The sequence below is a fragment of the Pygoscelis adeliae genome, unplaced genomic scaffold (genome assembly GCF_000699105.1).
Source record: "Pygoscelis adeliae isolate BGI_AS28 unplaced genomic scaffold, ASM69910v1 Scaffold47, whole genome shotgun sequence".
NCBI classification, from domain to species: domain Eukaryota; kingdom Metazoa; phylum Chordata; class Aves; order Sphenisciformes; family Spheniscidae; genus Pygoscelis; species Pygoscelis adeliae.
Window position 1 is genome coordinate 1,891,182 of NW_008825255.1, and position 20,276 is coordinate 1,911,457.

The 20,276-nt window shown below is 36.9% G+C and overlaps 1 protein-coding gene across 4 annotated transcripts in view; it reads right to left on the reverse strand.

Moving 5' to 3' along the window:
* SLC1A3 (solute carrier family 1 (glial high affinity glutamate transporter), member 3) overlaps nucleotides 1-19,656 on the reverse strand; it is a 67,737-nt gene extending 48,081 nt beyond the window's left edge. For 3 of the 4 annotated variants that reach the window (XM_009329444.1, XM_009329440.1, XM_009329442.1), the window contains exons 1-2: nucleotides 19,476-19,656; nucleotides 857-994 (exon numbers count right to left, since the gene is read on the reverse strand). In XM_009329444.1, the coding sequence (XP_009327719.1) occupies nucleotides 857-994; nucleotides 19,476-19,656 (319 nt within the window). The remainder of the gene's footprint in view (nucleotides 1-856; nucleotides 995-19,475) is intronic. The other variant, XM_009329443.1, reaches the window with a different exon arrangement.
* Between the last annotated feature and the right edge of the window lie 620 nt (nucleotides 19,657-20,276).

Genomic DNA, 20,276 nt, shown 5'->3' on the forward strand with positions numbered 1-20,276 from the left:
ATTGTCTCTGGATCCTCTGACAATTAAGGTAGTGTATTAAGTGTTTAGATCCTAGGACTTCCAAATGGGAGGCTTTGATTAAGTTCTCCAAGCTGTATTACTGATTTGCTGGTAGACCAGAGTCCATGCTTTCTTTTCTTCAGATAATTAATAGGGTAAATACATCACAGATACATCCTGAACATTCATAAAAAATCTGAGAGCTCTTCCATGAAACTTAGGTGGAATGACAAGGCATAAATCATCAAAAGAAATTAATTATTACATCTCTAGCTCAAGGAAAAACTCAGTAAAGAGGACTTGAAGCTTAATAAAGTTGCTGACCAGAAGACAGGAAACCAGAACAGATGGAATGAAGTTTCTTCCAAACTATCCAATCTATCCCATCTATCACCTATTTTTTTCTAATCTGTTGCTAAAAGATTAGGAGGTAGACAGATGTTTTACAGATCTGGGTTTGCAGGCATGGATTATTGCCCACGATCAATAGTTTAAACTTTCTTGGGTCTTGGAACTATTTTTCTGAGATACATTATCTTTGATAACAATAGGACATTGTGGAGGAAATGTCTGTTCAGAAAGTAAGAGGAGAAAGTGGAGTAGAGTCAGCTTCACAGCAGCTACATATAGTAACTTGTACAGTTAGATCATCTTGGAATTGGGAAAAGCATCTTCTGGTTTCTTTGCATAGTAATTTAAACCTTTTGTCACATTGTCTCTAAAACAGCAGTAGTAAAGGTATCACTTTCTGCAGGTTATAACACTTCTAGGACATGGAATGTTCATTTTTTATGATTTGGTGTGTGCATCTTTATCAAATTATTTAAAAGAACAAAAAAACTGTTTCTTTTTTTACCTGTGACTAAACTGGATACAATTAGTGGCAGAACCAGCATTTGCAGCATTCTCATGAGTAGTTCTCCTGGAAATGAAAAGTACTTGACTTCCCGATAGCTCATCTTGTATGATCGGAGAGAAAATCCAAGGATTACACCTGAAGAGAGGGAAAAAATATCATGACTTACTCTTCTAAAGTAATAGTAACATCTGAACATGAATATCTGTATAGTATTTATTTGACCTATCTGATTGTAACATGCAGTTTTTACTATGCCCCCGATTGCACTCCTGATTTGCTCTCTCAAATATCAACTACTATTATGAGTAGTCCTACTGATGCCATTAAATTATTCTTCACTGTAACAGATTCAGAAGGTTATTCGTGCTGCTGTTTTTTGAAATCTGGATTAATGTAAAAGGTACATCTTGAGCATAAATGAAAAGGAAACAGTCCCTGCTACTGCAGCCAAGTGCTTTGACTTCTGGGATTTTGAGTGTAATCATATATGCAATGCATATACATACTAGCTACCAACCTTCAGAAGTCTTGTCCATGCCTGTTTACTCTGTGGGGCCTGATCCTGTAGATTTGCTTCAGACTGGATGAGATAACCAGGATAGACGTTATTTGAGAATCCCCTTGTGCTTAGGTCTTTACACAGCAAAACAGCATCAGGAAGTAAATAGCTTTACACAGACCTACCTTCAGAAACACAGGCACTTGCGAAGAAGCAGCTAATCAGGGTTGGAAGGTCTTACTGGATGATTAAGTGGTAGGTTTCAATGCCTGAGGGAGTGGGGTAAGGGAGTGCCTGGATCCATTTATCTTGCTGGGAACAGATAAATAGTGCTTGAGATACATTTACAAATGGAAGCCATAGACGGGCTGATGTAGCAACCTAAACTTCTCAGCTAGAACTTCATAGATTTTGTCCTGTACTTGGCACCAACTGCTTTAGTTGCTTATTTGGTTAATTATTTGGTTAATTGACACAACTAGTTACAATTTACTGAATGTTAAATGGTTTGGTGCCTATCTGATGTAGGTTTTCTATATCCAATCAGGATCTGGAACACTCCTTAACCATACGCATGGTGAAACTCAGCTATGCCTCCTCCCCGTTCCTGACTCCATGTTCTTCCCCACTGTCTAGTACTGGCATTTGTGCTAATTGTGGCTGTATAGAAAGTTGGATCAGAGAATTGATCCTGCTGCAAATAGAATTTATTTTACTGGGTTAATTTTCAGCCAGGCCAATTCCTTGAGGTAATTTGTTTGTATGGCTGCACAAGTGTCAGTACCTTCACAAGGGAATAGGTAGAAATGTGCCTTGGAGAAGAGTGGGACTGCCCTTTCTGGCATATAGGCAGACTTAGGTTTTCTAAAACTTTTCACGGAACTGCTTCCTTAGTGATGTTAGGCAGCAGAGCATTCAAGCTCACTTCTAGATTGTGTTATAACTTGGGTACATCCTGAAAATGCCATAACATTGAACACTTTTGGAAACTGCTAGTTCCAATTCTTAACCACTTTGTGGTTTTGTTTTTTTTTTAATCAGATTTTAGATTGGTACATCCATACAGCAGATAATATCTTCATGCCAAATTTTACTAGCTAAAATATGCTGTTATGCCTCCTACACTAGCTTATTGCCATCTGCTGATGTAAGGAAACAGCTATAACTCTCATGTTAGTGACCCCTGTCTATCTGATCATGCTGTTAGGGACTTCATCAGGTTGGTTAAGTTAGAGGAGTCCAGAAATGTCTTGTGTAGGTCAGAAAATCTCAGTGTTACAGGATGGCAAAAAAGTGATTAGAGCACAATTGGAACCAAGCATGGAGTTCACGCTATGGAAGAGAGCGGTGGGACTAGAAGGCATTTGTTTTAGTCTATTCATGTTCTATAGACTCAGGTAGTCAAAGTGCATTTTGCATAAATTATTTTTTTAGGTAAAAGTAGATCATAAACTGCATAGAGGAAGAGCCTCTGAATTATTCTTGATTAAAAGACCTGCTGTAGAGTTTCCCTTCTTTTCAATAAGATTTTAAATTCCACTGCAGTGTTACTGATTATTTTCTTTTTATATGGGAAACACATTTCTCAGATATAAAGAATCCATCTGGACCCTTTGTTTCTGCACTTAATGAGCACTACATTTTGACAACTGGATAACAAGCAAATAGAGCTAGACCAGTTTCTTACTTAGGCCACAGTCCTGCAATTAGTTCCACATGAATTAATCTCTGCACTAGTAGAAAGCCTCACTGAAGTTAGTAAGGGTTTCTGGGGCTGCTATAAGAACTAGTCCTTACGCTATACTATAAAGGCTTGATTATCTGGTCCACTACTGTCCAAGCAGTACAAAGTGGCCTGAGAGAGAATCAGGGCCTGAGTAGATGGCTGTTTGAATGAATATTATTGGTAGTGAGAGTAAGTTTCTGAAGCTCCATGTAAACCTGTTGAGCCAAAAATTACTGTTTTTTTGGTCCTAAAGTGCTCTGTGCATAATTACAGGGTTGCCCAGCACTGCAATTTACAAAAATAATTTCTGCAACGTGGAAAAAATGTGCCCTGGTAGCGTATTCTGGTGAACTGGGTCAACACCCAATAGTTACTAATTCTTCAGCCTTAATATTAACACTGCTATTAATTTATATGCAGTCATGCCTAAGCCATAAGAACCTTTCTCTGACTCAGTTTCCCTGCTTGTAAAATAGGTATAGTAGTAGTTGCTTCACAGATGTTTCTGAAAATTGTGTTAACATAGTGATCTTAGCAGTGCAAGAAGGAATTTAAGAAATTATTTCCTCGTTGTCGTCTGTGGTAATGAAAACAGAACAGCATGATTTCACCAGTCTCTCTTGATTTTAGAATACATGGAGATTAAACTATTTTCTGTTCTGAGTTTAAATACCTAGATACTGGGTATTACATCCTGTCTGACAAAGTTTTACTAACAAAAATTATGAACTTGAAAGAGAAAAGTCAAACTTGGCAAGGTAGCTTTCACTTCTTTGAATTCACTTCTCAGAACCAACATTCACAGGTTTTAAATAGTGAGATAACAGCATACAATGATGATTTAAAGATAGACACAATGACAAAGTATCAAAATAAAATCAGGAAGTAAGACCTGGTAGGAGGTACTAAACCTTTGGAAAATGTGCGGTATTTCAACAACCGTCCACATCTGTGTGTGTGGTAAGAGTTGTAGTGCTTAGTACCCTCCATGATCAAGCCTGAGAAGATTAAATACTGGAGCTGGCCTTTCTCAGAAAAAGTTTCAACTTTCTGATTAATTCTGAAAATTGTAATGAAACAAAGCCTTGTGTGAAACAAGCTCCCACAACCTGTTGTGCAGGTTTCTGTCTACCCTTTGTAACAGAAAAGAACAACTAATCAACGCTATCAGAGCCTGACTTCTCAAATGGTAAATGGTGTACCATTTCTGCACTGCAGGGAAGAGTAGATTTCTCGACAGAATTTGTTAGGCTTTTTCTGGACAAAAATCAGTAGTGCTTGTTTAAGTTAAGGAGCTGAATTCTATACATGTGTATAGTTCTATAACAGAACCATATTGCTGAATGTTCATAATGAAGAAGCAAATCAGATTAGAGTTATAAAAAGATTTTTGAGGTGTTCTTGTCAGTGATATAGTCAAATTTATGGAAAACTTGATTTGCAGATAATCCTGATGACAATCAGAACAATCCTTGAACTAAACCATTTTATTGCATTTTTATACAAATGTAGATGTTAAAAATAAAATTCAATCTGTATGAATACAGTGAAGAGAGGATTTAAAACCTGAAAGGAGCAGAAGGTGAAAATAATTCTGGCAGTGATGGGAATGGGATGGAAATGGCAAAAATGGCAGATATGATTTGGGACTGCTTATTCCTAAGATAGGAAGACATTGATGAATGACCTAAAGTTTTCACTTCTAGGCTGCAGTACTAGAAAGGAAATAATAAAGTCTTCATGTCAGGCTTTAAAAACTATGGGTATACCTGTAATTGCTAAGAAACAGACAACAGTCTGTATAAAATTTCTTAAATGGATTAACATGAAAGTGTGATGAAGTGAGCATTAAAATCAGGATCTGAAGTAGCAAAACAAAAGTTAATACTTTTGTAATACTGTTTTTTTAGAAACAGATTTGTTATGGAGATGATTCTTCTTTTTTGTTTGATAGGTTTTTTTAAAAAAAATTGTTGTAGTAATCTACCAGAGTATCATCAACTTATATATAATTTCCTAAATTGAATTTGAAAATGAACTTTAAAATCCTCCATGGAGAAAATGAAGTTCTTAATTGTATTACAAAATGCCTTGGTCTCACAATGGTAGAAAGCTGTTTCACATGATTCTTTGTGTTGCATAGATGAAATAGGTTGCACACCTACACATTGGTTTAAACACCACATCAGTAAAAAAAAAGAACTATAACTCTTAGAAGATGAGAGATGGGGCTTTACTCAGATCTAAACGCTCAGTCAAGAACTTTAGGGAAGCTTAAGTCTATCCTTCTCCTTGGCCTACTTAGAATAATTAGATATAAAAATTTAATAAAGAGAGAGGATTATTTTTTTCACTACTTCAAATAATTCATAATTTTAAAAGAATAAGGAATTTTCTAATTGGCATGATGTTTTTTAAGTGAACAATAGCAGTGGTTTTGTTAAATAAGGAAAGTCTCAATTTTTAAAATTAATCCTTATGAGCTTCTGGTCTCTATCTTATCTCAGAAACACAAAGAAATTAGGAGTGTACCATTATTTGGAGTTACCATTTTTTTAAAAGTTCATGCTCTCTACTGTATTTTCATGCAGAAACTAGAAAATCTAGCAGTATTACTTTTTAATTGATCAAAAATCACTCAAGCATATTTCAAGAGGAAATTACTAGGTGGTATATTCATGACAGTGCAAGAGTTGCCTTTTCCATATTAGTGCTTGCCAGTTCAAACAGAACACACCAATAAGAGTTACATACACTTCTGCTTTTTACCAGTAAATCTCAAAACACTGTTAAATGCGGTCCACATCAATATTCTTTTCTTTAATAGATGAGGTACAGACTTACTTTTTCTTTTCCAGAAGGAAATAGAAAACTTGATAATAACTGGAAAAGAATACCTTAAACTAGGTAGAACGGTGCACTAAAGCAATAGCTGTTAATAGCGCTTTTCCAGAAAACCTTGTAACCCGCAAGCAAATAACATTTTGTTCTATAACAGAAATTGGGCTAGAGCCAGTAAGAGAATCAGGCTCCTACCAGTTTAATGGGACACTGTATATTTTTGTTAGCTGCACAGCCATTTCATTCTTATGTTCCTGCAGAGCTCTGGAATGAATGCTTTTGTTCTTTGGGTCATTTGCTTCTGCTTAATTTACCATTTTGTTCTGGCACCTTTCTTCTAACAACCAGTTTCAGATAAGGCTGCAGATGTATTTACTTGAGACAAACAGGTAAATAACTTCTCTAGTGATAATACTTCAAGTTGCTGACAAAATCACAATCATTTTTAATCTCTTTCTTTCTTGCCACAAGAACCAGAGACTTACCAATTCACTTGCATGCTTTTGATTTGCATCTTTTTGTTTCCATAATTTTATATTGAACCTTCCCCCCCACCCTCACCCCCCTTGTATATCACCTGCTCTTTCCTTACTTTCTGATTTTCCTTATGTAGGTAGGGAGGTATGTTCCCTTCGAAACCACTTTGTTGAATACTAGGTACCTAACTGAAATATTCAATATCTAAATACTGCAGCAGAATTTTTTTTGTGATTGTTTTGTTACTTTTACTAATTTTATCTTAAAGGTTAGGTCTTATTATGCTAATTATTGTTTAGTATCTAACTAGTTACTTTTTAAATTCACATAATTTAGGACCGCAGCAGAGTTCATGCTCGTAAGCATTTGAGCCTTATTACATCTCTTTGACCTTCTTTATCCTAAAAGTGTGAGACTATGACCCTCTTTAAAGGTCCTTCACACAAAGTATATTTGATGGGATAACCTAAAAAGCCTTTATGGTCTTCATTTCTCATTCCGAAAAATGAGAAATGTGCTTGGTTCAGGAGAGACAGCTACAGGTTCTTTTGTCCAAGTCCTGTGGTAGGCAAATAACTAAGGTAAGGAAGGGCATGTATGGCATCAAACTGAGGGGGATAATGCTGTGGAGAGCACCAAACTGCTACAGCCAGGAAGAGAATACAATTTAAGCTGATCTTTTTTATAGAATAGAATAGAATATTTTCCTTTGGAAGGGACCTACAACAACCATCTAGTCCAAATGCCTGACAACTTCAGGGCTGACCAAAAGTTAAACCATGTCATTAAGGGCATTGTCCAAATGCATCTAACACTGACAGGCTTGGGGCATCGACCACCTCTCTAGGAAGCCTGTTCCAGTGTTTGACCACCCTCTCAGTAAAGAAATGCTTCCTAATGTCCAGTCTAAACCTCCCCTGGCGCAGCTTTGAACCATTCCCATGCGTCCTATCACTGGATACCAGGGGGAAGAGCTCAGCACCTCCCTCTCCATGTCCCCTCCTCAGGAAGCTGTAGAGAGCAATGAGGTCGCCCCTCAGCCTCCTTTTTTCCAAACTAGAGAAACCCAAAGTCCTTACTTCAATGCACTTGTACTTGTCAGATACTGAGATGAGCTCATCTGGGAGGAACTATTTTTTACTGGATTAGTTTTCTGCCAGATTAGTTCCCTGGACAGGTTTACCGCTGTGCTAGATGATGGTGGTGCTGGTGTGATGGCAAGGGAGGAAAGCAAACATTTGGGGCTGGAAATATGCAGCCAGAGACAGAGGTAGGACTGGCTTAATCAATCACAGAAACATACCCTTAGGCAACTAGTTACTCTTCCTATGGCAATCCAGATTTGGAGCTAACAGCTAGCTTAAAATTCTTTAATTCTTTTCTTCTGGGGCTGAATTTAGAGCAAATGTTTTCCACATGAACTTTGTTCCCTGTTTCAGACCTGAAGAAGACCAAGTATCAATTGACTTAATAAACTATTAGCTGTTATTCCTCTACAGCTCTCATCTGACAGAGACCCAGCAGAGAATCTCACAGGTATAGGTGTATATATTTTTGTGTGGTATGTTCCTTCTCTTTTAACTGGATGATGCCAGTGCACTAGAGAACTTAAGGACCTGTGCTCCAAATAGCTTTTATAGGTGGCTATATTAAAGTGGAATATGGGTTAATTTGGACACAAATAGCTACCTCTCCTTTGCTTGAGATATATCATGAGGGGAGTCACGGGAGAAGTACCGTAGAAGAGCTAGATATCCTAGACATGATTGGTATTCAGAAGATTCCAGTGATATGATATGTTGTGCTATGGGACGGTTCTAGCAGCGAAGTGATACCTTGCAATTTCTTGACTTAATTCTGTTGGGAAGAATGAACTACCTGGTTTATCTGTATATAAAACACATATCTACTTCACTCAGGATGCACTATGCTTATTGTGCACAAATGGACTACCCATGGTAGTTCTGGATGGCATGTACTGATTTGTGGCAGGCCTGGCACTTTCTGGGAGTGCTGAAGTCATTGCCCACATGCTACGGAGTCTACTGTGCATGCACATACACACCCTGGGGCTCTCCGAGACTTCCAGACATCAAGCAATTTGTCTGAAACTCCTGCCTCAATTAAGCTGTGAAAGATCAGAAAACATCAGGCAAAAAAGCCTCCAATTCCACCTGGACAGAATTCTAAGGCTGTAAAAAGAGACATGTCCAGAGAAAAGCAAATGTATAGTGAAGTAAGACTTACATTGATGTCAAAGAGTTGTTAAAAAAAAAGAAGTCAGTCTGTTACCTTTGCTCAGGGGTCACGAGAGCGCCATGGTGCTGTCAACTATACTGAGGAGGGACAGAGCTGCAGTGCTGCAGTCACTATGCATCAGGGACACCTGCCTCCTGAACCTGACCCTGAAGATTTGCTTTATCCAGTGAGAGATATTACCTTCCAAAAAAATCACACCAGACTTCTGACATCACTATTCAGTTACAATTTGCAGAGATCCAGAGGTATTTTATAATATTAATGTATTTTATGGGCATTTAGAGCTAGATTAACATAGATACATAGGGACTTAATTCACAGCTCAAAATTAAGACACTCAAAACCTCTGCCTGCCACTGCCTAACTCTGGAGGTGCCTGAACTCTTGAAACACCTTTATAGCTATAGCTGGGCACTTGCATATTGCCTTTACTTGCAGACACAGCAGCTCCTTCTTGGATTTTGTAGACAGAGGCATACAATTGGAATGGGGAGTCTGAAGCTGTAAGGAAGAACTGATGTAACTAAGGAATGAGTAAAATCATTGTTTTATGAGGTACTGCCTAAACCAGGACATTTCTTATACCAAATCTGAGGATGTAACAACATCTGAATGCTGTTAAAAAGTTTTTAAAAAAATCACTGAAATCTGTCCTTCTTGGCTTGGCTCCAGTGTTACACTCATACATTTTGTCCCTTCTCTCTCTAGTTATTTGGTTCATTTGCCCTTCTTCCCCAATTAGGAGGTAATTTTCTTCTTTTGATAACATGCCCAAAAGATTGTTCTCTTTTTATTCAACTTCTGCTTCTCTGTTTGCCTTCCAGTTTTTTCTTAATTTTTTTCCTTGTTTTCCTTGAACTGTTTCTGTATTTATTTATCATCTTTGATTTCTCTTTTGTTGTTATTTATAAGACAAGCAATTGCAGGGCATTTGTAGAGGATTTGGAATGAAGAAGAGTTTTCACTGCTGGCACTGAAGCAGACTGTTCTTTATGGAATAGGGACATTCATCCTCAGACAAAAGACTTTATTGAAAGACAAACTACTAGTTTATGTACTCTTATTAATCTCTGAGCTATAGAAAAAATACTTTTGATGCAATAAATAACAAATAATTCTACCAAAATTCAGGGATTCTCTCTTACTATGCAAATAAAAAAGATCAGGCATTCACAATATATGCCAGCTTGTATTTTGTGAAGTATTATTTAGAATTATGGTACTCAGTGCTTTACAAAGTTACTGCAATAACTGTTTTTTTCATGCCTGGCTTTACTTTGCTGCTTCACCTTCTTGACTAATATTAATGTTTTTACTCGCGTAAAGAATAGTTCCCAATAGATAAGAAAGCTGCTTTTTTAAAGTTTACATAGTTCCTTTCTTACCTTTATGTTTCTTTCTTTCCTGTTTTTCCTCAGCTGGAAACTGACATAGTCCTTAACAGCACCGAATTCTGTTTTTCTCTACTACAGTTTCAGCTGCTGATCTGTATTATTTTGTCTTTTTTACAGTATAGTAACACTGAGGAATTGCAGTCAATGAGACTGAGATCCCTCAGTGCCAAGAACTTTGTGCAAACATGCTCAGAAAACAGAGCTCTACTCTGAAGAACTTCTAGCGTAGTTTAACAGAGAGCCTGAGGTTAGACATTGATAGTTGCCTTTATTTGTTCTTTTAATTCCACCCTAGACATACACTACAAAACAGTTCATTGTAGGCTTGGCTTCCTTGATATGCAGTTTTACACCCTCATTTGTGGGACATTCAAGTTTACGCATTCATAATCTCTGTGGAGCTAGTCCAACTTTTCATTCCTACAAAACCACCTGTTAATTTAGCTTAGTGCTGATAGTCTAAATCTGTAACTGAGATGTTTGCCACTGAGGAGTATTTTGTTGAGTCAAGATATGCCGATGCCAGAACTGTTTGGGTCATGGAACATAGCTCACATGGCAGACTTTGTTAAATGATTTTAAAGAATCTTTTTTCATCCAGTATTTTGCTGACACATGCAAACAACCTGGACAGACTGAACGGAAGCATTTCCTGTTGTAGAATACAAGACTTTTGCCATATCAGGTGTAAGCATTACCGGAATTCTTTATTTGTGTTTGATTTATCATTCAGTGAACTCGTTCAATAAGGAAATCAGGTTCATGACTGAAATTTATGGAATCATGATAAAGATAGCTAGGATGCTTTGAGCCCCTTGCTGTGTGATTTTGTTAGTTGAGTCACTTCATCCCTAAAAACCTCAATATCACTGAGAAACTATTCATAACTAGAACCTTCCATCTATTTAATTTACTGGTCAACAGCCTCTTTCAACACATCAATTTCCAAAAGTGTTTTATTTCAGTTGATTAAAAAGAGGTCTCATGCCTAACTTCTTGTGAGTTAACTCATCTGAAGGATATGTTATAGCATAGAGGATTAATTTAGTAGCCTCCATATAGGTTATGATACCTCTCTTCTCACTGTTAGGTGTTATTCAGAATGGCAGAATTTCCCTATCTTAAAGGTCACAAAAATGGCAAAGGGAAACGTGCACCTGGAATGATAATTACATAGTAAGTACCTGAGTCCAAATTGTGACCTTCGAAGTCCCTCTAGATAAAAAAGCTTAGTTCTGGAAATCTATAAAGTTAATGGGCACTTCTCCACTTGTTTGGGAAGACCCCTCACTTCTCACTGTTCTGCTTGTGTTTTTCTCAGAATTGCCATGACCTAAACATCTATATGCCTAATTCTAGGCTAAGTCCTGGGGATCTAGAAACTGAAGATGACTGACACATGCATGCAGAGAATCACCTGGATTTGGGATGCCCTGTGCTCCTGTTCTTGTTCAAAGGATTATTTCACAACCTGGGGCTCCCTGTTATAGATGAGTATTTTAGTCATTAGGTTAAAACATCACACCGCCCTTTGCTCTCTTGGCATATTTTGCCTTTAGAAGTCTTGCATTTCCTTCTGCCTGATGACACAACTTTGAAAGGAATGGTGGAATTGCATCCTCCTGTAACTTGCCTTTTGAAAGGAAAAGAGTAAGCCAATTCCTTAAGCACTGCTGACACCATTCCCAAGATGAGGGCTCTTGTGCGTCTGGATCTTGACTGGATGAAAATATCTGGCATGGTCCTGACTCACTCAGAAATGAGTGGGAGTAGGAATGCAAACCTGTTTGTTTGTTGTTTTGTTTTTTTTTCTTCCTGGCAAATTTTAGGCAGTTATATGCTTAGCTTGTGGACTTGTGGGGTTACTCTTTTGAGTCTTCTAGCTCTCGCTCATGCACTAAAAAGACACCCAGCTCTGAGATTTGGATTCCACATGCAGCTTCCTTTGCTTACGTTTTAGGCTTTGAAGGACTAGATTGTACATCCATGTTTGTTTAATGTATGTATTCCCAAGTCAAAATTGTTTTAAAAGACATCAAAATGTATGCAGTAGCCTTATTTATCAACTGCCTTTGGTTACTACTCCCAGTAATTCCCTGATTAATGGTCCTGCTATATTAATACAAAGGCAATTTTATTCTTTTTTTTAAATTTAGTCCTTGTGAATAGTAAAACCAGAGCATTTAATAGAGCCAGATTGAGGGACCAGCTTATGTTCCACTGTAAACAATGCTTAACACTTAAGCCCCATCTTTTATAGACTTTTTTTGAATAAATGAATTTTCAGTTTTGCCAAGTTACAGTAAATGATGAAAACCAAGCACATACTTTGTAACCATCAAGCTGATTTCCATGTATGATCTTCTATCCATGCCAATAGAAAATACATAGACATGTCAAATTTCAAGCAAGAAAATGCATTTCTTCAATGTACAGAATTGAACAAGAATTCAAAAGGTGGCTATAACTGCTGCTAAGAGAAAGGACATGGGAGAACAACCACAAGATATGATATGATTAACAGTAACACTTTATTATCCTCCTGATTCTCCTGTTATCCTTCTGGTTTTCTTTGCCTCTTTTCCTGCTTTTAACTGTTTTGCTTTTCACCGTTGTACAGTTCACTGGACCTATTATGTTCCTCTTTTGTTAAAAAATGCTTTATAAAATCTATCATCAAAATAAATTTCTTTTGTATGGATTTTAAAAAGTTACACATCCTGTGGTTTCATCCTGTTGATTAAAACGACAGTGTCAATACAACTTCAAGTCTGAAATGGGTTAACATAATAAATGAAATAATTCAGCTCTTAGTAAAATTTCTCTAGAATAACTTCCATTTTTTCTTTGCCTGTTTTCCATAGTTTCGTCCCTATTCCATACCCTCTATTTTTTGTTGTATCAATGACTAATTTAAAACTCTTTGGTCAGGGCCCTAGTTGTTTTCTAATATATGTTGTAGACACCATAGCATATTCTATGAACAACACAGTTGGAGAAATTAGTATGGGAGGAAGAAATCTCTTAGGTCCTTACTATTTTTTTTTATTTATCTCTGGCATTGCCTTATTGCTCCAAAGCTCCAGGTTGAACTGAGCTGTAATATGCTGAGAAACAAATATATGACAAAATATGCTAAATCCCAAAGAAGCTGAGTTGTAATCTGAACGTGAATGCAATACAAAATCTGAAGGGAATGCACAGTAAATGAAAGGAATTGGGAGGATGGACAGAGGATATAGACAACAAATGTGACTGCATGGATTATTTTATGCAGTTGGTGGTTCCAGAGTATCAGATTTTTTTAACAAGGTGTGAAAAAAAAAAAAAGTCAATATCTCAGCTGCTAATCTAGAAGTCAATGCTACAGTACAAATTATCACAATGCCTGTGGTTATATCTTACTTTTTTAGCAGCCTTATTAACATCTAGAAGATCTAATTTCTTTATTTACCTCTCTTTAATACTGGATTTTTTTGTATGGTTTTTCAAATGCACTTTGTCTGATTCACCTAAAAAGATAAGTATTTTATAAAAATATTTTTTCTTCAGTATCATAAAATCCCCGGAAACTCTTAGATGCCTGGTTATTTCAACAAGTTATGTGCAAAATTTAAGCCACATGAATGAAAGTTTCAGGAATTTGTAAACAACTGAACATGCCATCTTCAGCTACACCTTCATTGTGGCCAACTCAAAAGCATTCCAGTGCAGGTGACAACTCATTCTAGCTTTACAATAGCTAGGGTGCTAGTAAGGATATAACAACATTAAACATTTGCTCAGCATACAAATCATTGGCACCTTGCTTATGATTTTGTACTGCTTTGCAGTCATCATAGTGACTACAGTGCACGCCTGCTGAAAAGTGGAAAGGACTGGCAAGCCCTAGTACTAGTTCATTTGATGCTGAAATGTCTTTTCAGTCCCCTTTGATGCTCAACACAAAATTTTCTTGACAGACTTTGAGATGACTACTGTTTCTGTTGTAAGATATCTTTTGATAGCATGATTGCCATATTCTACTGGCATTCAGGGAATTTTCTTGTAAAATCTCTGAGAAACCATGTAAACATCTTAAATGTCTCATGCGGTTAGTGTCCTGCATTCCACCCAGGATAGCCTTGAAATCTGCTTTGTAAGAAGTGTATTACATAAATAAATTTAAATTTAATTTCTTGAGAATGTTTTGAGAATCTCACCTTCCTTTTCACAAGGTGTATGCAGAGTGCAGTGAATGTATGTTTCTCTGGATCATTTTATGACCATTCAGATGTACCACTTTTGAGCACTACTTTGCAAGTCCACTGATTTGACAATTTAGAGCAAATAAGACGGTAGTAAGGCTATATTTAGCACATTTTGTATCTTTACTGTGCATATATGCACAGCTGCTGTCTCTGAAATGTACAATTGTGGTTCACAAAGTAGCCAAGTTTATTGTTGTTACTGTGTGCCATGTATGGCAGTCCAACAACCAGTGCTGTTTTATTTCAGTAACACCAGAGTGTATGATACGAAATTAAGATTGTGATAATAAATTTACATAATTTTATTTTGCAAGTAACTGTTAAACTAGTGTACTGTTCATATTTTGCAGTCTGACTTTTATTACTGGCTACTTAATAGCAGAATTAAAGTTCTTTGTATTTCTATATTTCTCTATTTTCTGTATTTCTTTGTATTTCTATACTTTTTCTCCTTTTTGAAAAGGATTATCTCCTTTGAATTTTTAAATGTTGCTCTGAATCTTACAGTGTCTGTTTATGTTTTTTTCCCAAAATTATAACTATTTCTTAACTTCAAAAAGAATTAAGGTTTTGCTTAGCAATTTTTTTGGAATATTACTTAGGAAGGTTTTGTCACTCAGTGAGAAAGCAATTGTGCTGGGCAGGTTCTTTAGGAGAGCATTGGGACAGAGGCAGCTTCTGAGTTCAGCATAAATAGAATTAATTTCAATTTAGCTGTCCCCAAACTGTCTTGATTTTCTTGTATATATATTAATCTTTTGTATGGTATCACATTTCTCTCTTTATGTTTTAACATATTATCTCACATAGGACTCACCTCCCACAGCTGTTTCTCCTATAGTGATGGATCTTTGCTTTGTTCTCATGCAAATGTTACCTTAGAGTGCCTTAGGCACTCTCATGGTGTTCATTGTCAGTGTGTAATGGGGTCAAATACCCTTCTCTGGGTATGTCAGCCTCAGTCTTCAGTGGATACAGATGATCTACCAGTAGCAGAAAAGGTGTTACTTCAACACACAAGAGACTTGTCTTTTTTGTGGGCTTTATCCAGGATTCTGTCTACCTGTGAATTACAGACTTGTACCTCTTAGGACTCATTTTAAACTATTGTTCAGATGAGGAGTGTGTTGAGATAGGAGAATCTGCTACTCTGCACAGCTTTTCACTGTTCAGATATTTTAGGGGTTTTGTGGGGTTTTTGCCTTGTCTATTATGAAGGAACATCTGCAGGCTTTATTTAACTCTTTACTTTTTTCAGGGACGCAGGGACATTGGCAATGCCTTCATCTCTCCTGTCTTCTTCCTGTACTTTTAACTAGGTTTTTTTATAAATATGTTGGAAAGTTTTGGAATCTTATATACTGTGCATGCTGTTGAGGAACAGATGTTGTATGGGCCTAGCTCCATTTCACATCCATTGTGAGATTGCCCACAATTACAGAAGACTGGGTTCAATGACACAGCCAGTCCTGGACTCCCTTCGGTGGACAGGTAGCCAGAAAACAGAACTGGATCCATCTCGTGCCCCTTGAATGTCCCAGTGGACAACTGCAGCATATAACTTCAGCAGTGTAAAGAGGATTTTAGCTAATGATTTGGAGTTATAATGGCTTCATAACTATGCAGAAACTGCTTTTTACAGTACTTGCTCCACAACCTCCCTTTACTTCACTGAGCCCCTCAGTTAAAACTATTTCTCCCTGAACAGGTTCTCAGGATCTCTCCTCAGCAGCTCTGTGTGTCTCGATCTTTACTTCAGTACAAGTTCAGAATCCACAGGAGATTCTTTGGCATTTAGGAGTCCTGCCAGAGTAAAGTCTGGACTCCTGTGGCATTTTTGGAAAACGGGAGGTAAGTAGCAGAGAATCAAGACAGTCCGCTGAAGGAAGGGTCTCTGAAAGGAAGGCATTTTGGGGACAGGATGATGGAGCTAAGTAGCGTGGGAGAGAGGGCACTGCCTGAGATTTTGCCAGTAATTTGGCTAGCACTTCAAAGTTTGTAAGACTTCCTGCAGATTTTCCATGAGCCACCATGACCCCTAGCCTACCTTAAATTGCTCCTGGTCATCGTGACGCTCTGAATTTACCAGTGGTCAGCTTCTCAAATTCACCTCACATAATTGTTCTCATCTACTGACTCTTGCCAAGATCTACTGCAGAAAACTAATTTAGTATTTCTAGATGTACCAGAAGAATCTGAAAAACTGCATCATAACTCACTTATTGACCATGCTTTTCTCAAAGTTTCTCAAAGGGCTTGAAAGCGGCTTATAAAATAGCAGCACTAAAAAGCGGCACTAAAAATAGCAACAACGATGATAATGACGATGTGCTAGACAGATGACAATGTGCTAGACAGACGACAATGTGCTAGACAGACCCTACCTATGCAGAATGTGAAGTCAGGAGGACCTTTCTTGAAGTTTTTGGGAAATGGAGAATAGTGCTAAGTAATTCTCAACATGAATTATAACTTCTTGCATCTTCATCATTAGGTTTTTAAAGATTAATTGGTTTTGTATTGTAGCAGCTAGTGAATTCAGTTTGAAATCAGAGTAACAGCAGAAGTTAGGGTAAATGCCAGAAAATATCTACTCTGCAAAATACCAGTATGCAACACAAACAAATGCATGTTGCAGCTATCCACTTCATAACAAAGTGCATGTTTCCACAGACACAAACTCAAGTACTTGTTATAAACTACAGTCCTGAAACTGGGCTAAGACATATGATCCCATCCCCTTAACCTCTACCAGCATCAATCCTGCTCAACAAAGAAAGAAATTGGAAATGCTCTATTAAATAGGCTTTTTCATGTCAGTCCCTTGACAAAAAGGCCTGAAAGAAACGTTTCTGAAGAAATGTTGCTCTCTTTAAAGCTAAAATTTTGCTTTTCCCAAGTTTAGTCTTTATGAAAATTGCTGGACTGACAGCCCTAAAAACTGGTCATCTGTCTGTTTAGATTACAGAGAGCATTAAGCATTATTTCTTGTAAATGATTCAACTCTGGCCTGAGTATAGTTTTGTTTCCACCTACGCTCACATCCAAGCACCTCTGATGAGACAGCCAGTGATGCTAATTGGTGGGTTAATTTCACAATGTTGATTACTGTCTGCTAGGAAAGGGATCATGCCCATCATTGATTTTCCAAAGATCACCAAACAACTGAGAGATCATAACAATTTAGTCCTTGCCAAACTAGACAGATGGAGTTCAACCACTGAGTGTTTTCCAAACTCTTTAGCCAACTGTTCCCTACTTCTGAATATTTCCACAACAGCAAAAAACCAAATCTTACCTTTTTATGAGCTACGAAGAGTGAACTTACTGTTCTGATCATATATATACTGTAAAACTGCACCACAAATAACAAATGTGAGAAAATTTTGGAATATTCTGTCATAGTAATGAGAAGACATTTTTCCACATATTACACCAGGTATGTCTATAGGTTCATGAGAATGAACAGTATTGGAGCAGCCGGCTCATCCCAGGCCACACATTATCATTAGTTCTCCAACTTGTGTTCCAGCCTTACTGGCATTCTGCCATTGCTGTAGGTGGTAGTGGAGCTGTGGGCAGACATTTGTCACTAGTCATCTAAAGCTAACTGGAACATGCAGTAACAGTAAAAACACTTCTCCAGCCTACATTTCTGTTCCCACATTGCCAAATTTATGGGATTCACACTGGAGCTAGATGACAGTGAAAAAGTTGCAAGAGCACGTGGGTCTTGTGCAGTATAGACAGGTGACAATCTAGGAATTGCATTCCTTTGAGGTTGGACAATGTTTCAAAACCTGCTTAATTTGTTCTGCCTTTCCTGACCATTGTAGATAAAATGCCTACATTTTTTACCTCTGATATTAACGGGGGGTTTGCATTGAACAAATTCTTATTTAGGAATTAAAAGCACTTGTGATCAAGTGCTGTTGATAAATATGAGAGACTGACTTTTCTGTTATAGCAACAAAGTACTTTATTTTACCAATATGCAAATTAATGTAATTGTCTCCTAGAAAAAGACCATCAAACCTGAAATTAAATTAAAATTGCCCTGCAGATGTGGTATCAAGCAACAATAAGGTAAAGCCCTAAAATTTTAATTCCTAAAAAAACTGTAGAAACATGGCAAGCAGATTTATACGGAACAGCATGATCAAGGACATTAGGGCCTACATAGGTGTAGGATATATACCCTTATCTTTAAGTGCTAACATTTGGGTTTTCATGAGCAGATTCATAGTTTTAAATTTTGAACTAATTAGAAAATAAAAATGAAAGTAGTACCATAAAGCCATAATGTTCTTGCTCACACTATAAAGAATGGTATTTCATGAAACATATGCTGTTATTTAGAAAATCTGTAGTTAAAGGAAAATTACCAAAAGTGATCACATAATTATATAAAAGAAAATTTGTTTAAAAAATTGTATGTTTTTCTCAGAAGATTCTCTTTCTAATGTAAATTCAAGATGTGTAGCAAAATTTTAAATTTACATTTTGGTGCATTCCAAATCTAAATGCTGTTTGATGTTCTGGATTCCTCTCCATATACTCTAAAAAGGCATTTAATCAGGTGCTATCTTGCAGTCCTTTGAATAAGTAGCATTGCCATTGTTGCCCCAATTGCATCTGAAAGATGCATGTGTAAGATTGTGAGTGACTGAGAGAGCATAAGCTTGTACTTAGGTTTGATTTGCATTTATCAAGGGAAAACAGAAAAGATTGAGGCTCTGATATATACATTTGCTTAGAAATGTCACTTCATTTCATTCATTGAGGACTTCTGTTTGTCATTGCAAGGTGTAATTTTTTGATAGATTAGGTAAATAAAAGTTACATCCTGAGCATTTTGCTGCAGCTGGCTTTGGTAGAAAAAACTTCATTAAAAACATTCAATTCAGTTATTGCATCTGATTCTTTAAGAGAAGAACCCATAAAACAGCTAATTTTTTTACCAAAACTCTCCTTAGGAATACAAGAATAATTAAAATGACTCTTCCCTAAACTTCCACGTGCAGCTGTCAAAGCCAAAACTTTCCAAGTCAGAACATTCTTATCAGTGCAGAAGAATTTGGGATCTCATTTGTAATGCAAATCGCCCAGGCAAATCATCATTGTCAAATGCATTGGAGAACAGAATATTCCTATTGAACAAATTACTCACCAAGAATCACAGCAACAACGGTGAAGAGCACAAAGGCATTCCTCAATAAATAACTTTTAACATCATCCTTTGTTATGCTCTGCACTTTTTTTTTTGCCAAAAGCGTACGTTTCCGGACTCCTTGTTGAATGCGTTCCATCCTACTTCCAGTTTTTGGATCTTCTCCGTTACCTTTATTCATCTGTCTTGCAGAAAGTTTTCTTTTACAATTAACTTCTGTCAATATCCCTTCAGAAAAATGGAAGACTCTTTTCCTTGGGAGGTACTGGAGAAACATGCAAGAAAAGAAATATAAAATATTGCAATAAGATTTTAGAGGAATGATTAGCCATATGTTTACATGGAAGCAAATATTCTTCATGTTTCAGTAAAACATATGATTTGTAATATCTATGTTGTTGATTGCCATTTTTCATAAATAGCCTCAATGACTGTTAAAGGAGGATTACATGGACTGATCAGATATGTGTCCTGTGTCTCCAGAAATTAATCTGAATTGCTGTTATGCTGTAAAACCCAGGAGTAATTTTTTTTTGCAGTTGCTAGAGATATACTAACGTAAAATTAGTAAAATTCTTAGAATTGTACGGTGTATAATGTTTAAAACTATCTGTCAGGCTTGCTTTTCATTTGTTTAGCAGGCCCACATTATCTGGAAAAAATTCTAGCTCACCTTCACATTAACCATTGGAGAGAAATATTTTGCTTGAACAGATACATTTAAAATATTCTGCATTTCAGATGTTTTTAAATGGTTGACTGCATTGGCTGAATTCTTCCTTTTCACATGGCAAAACACAG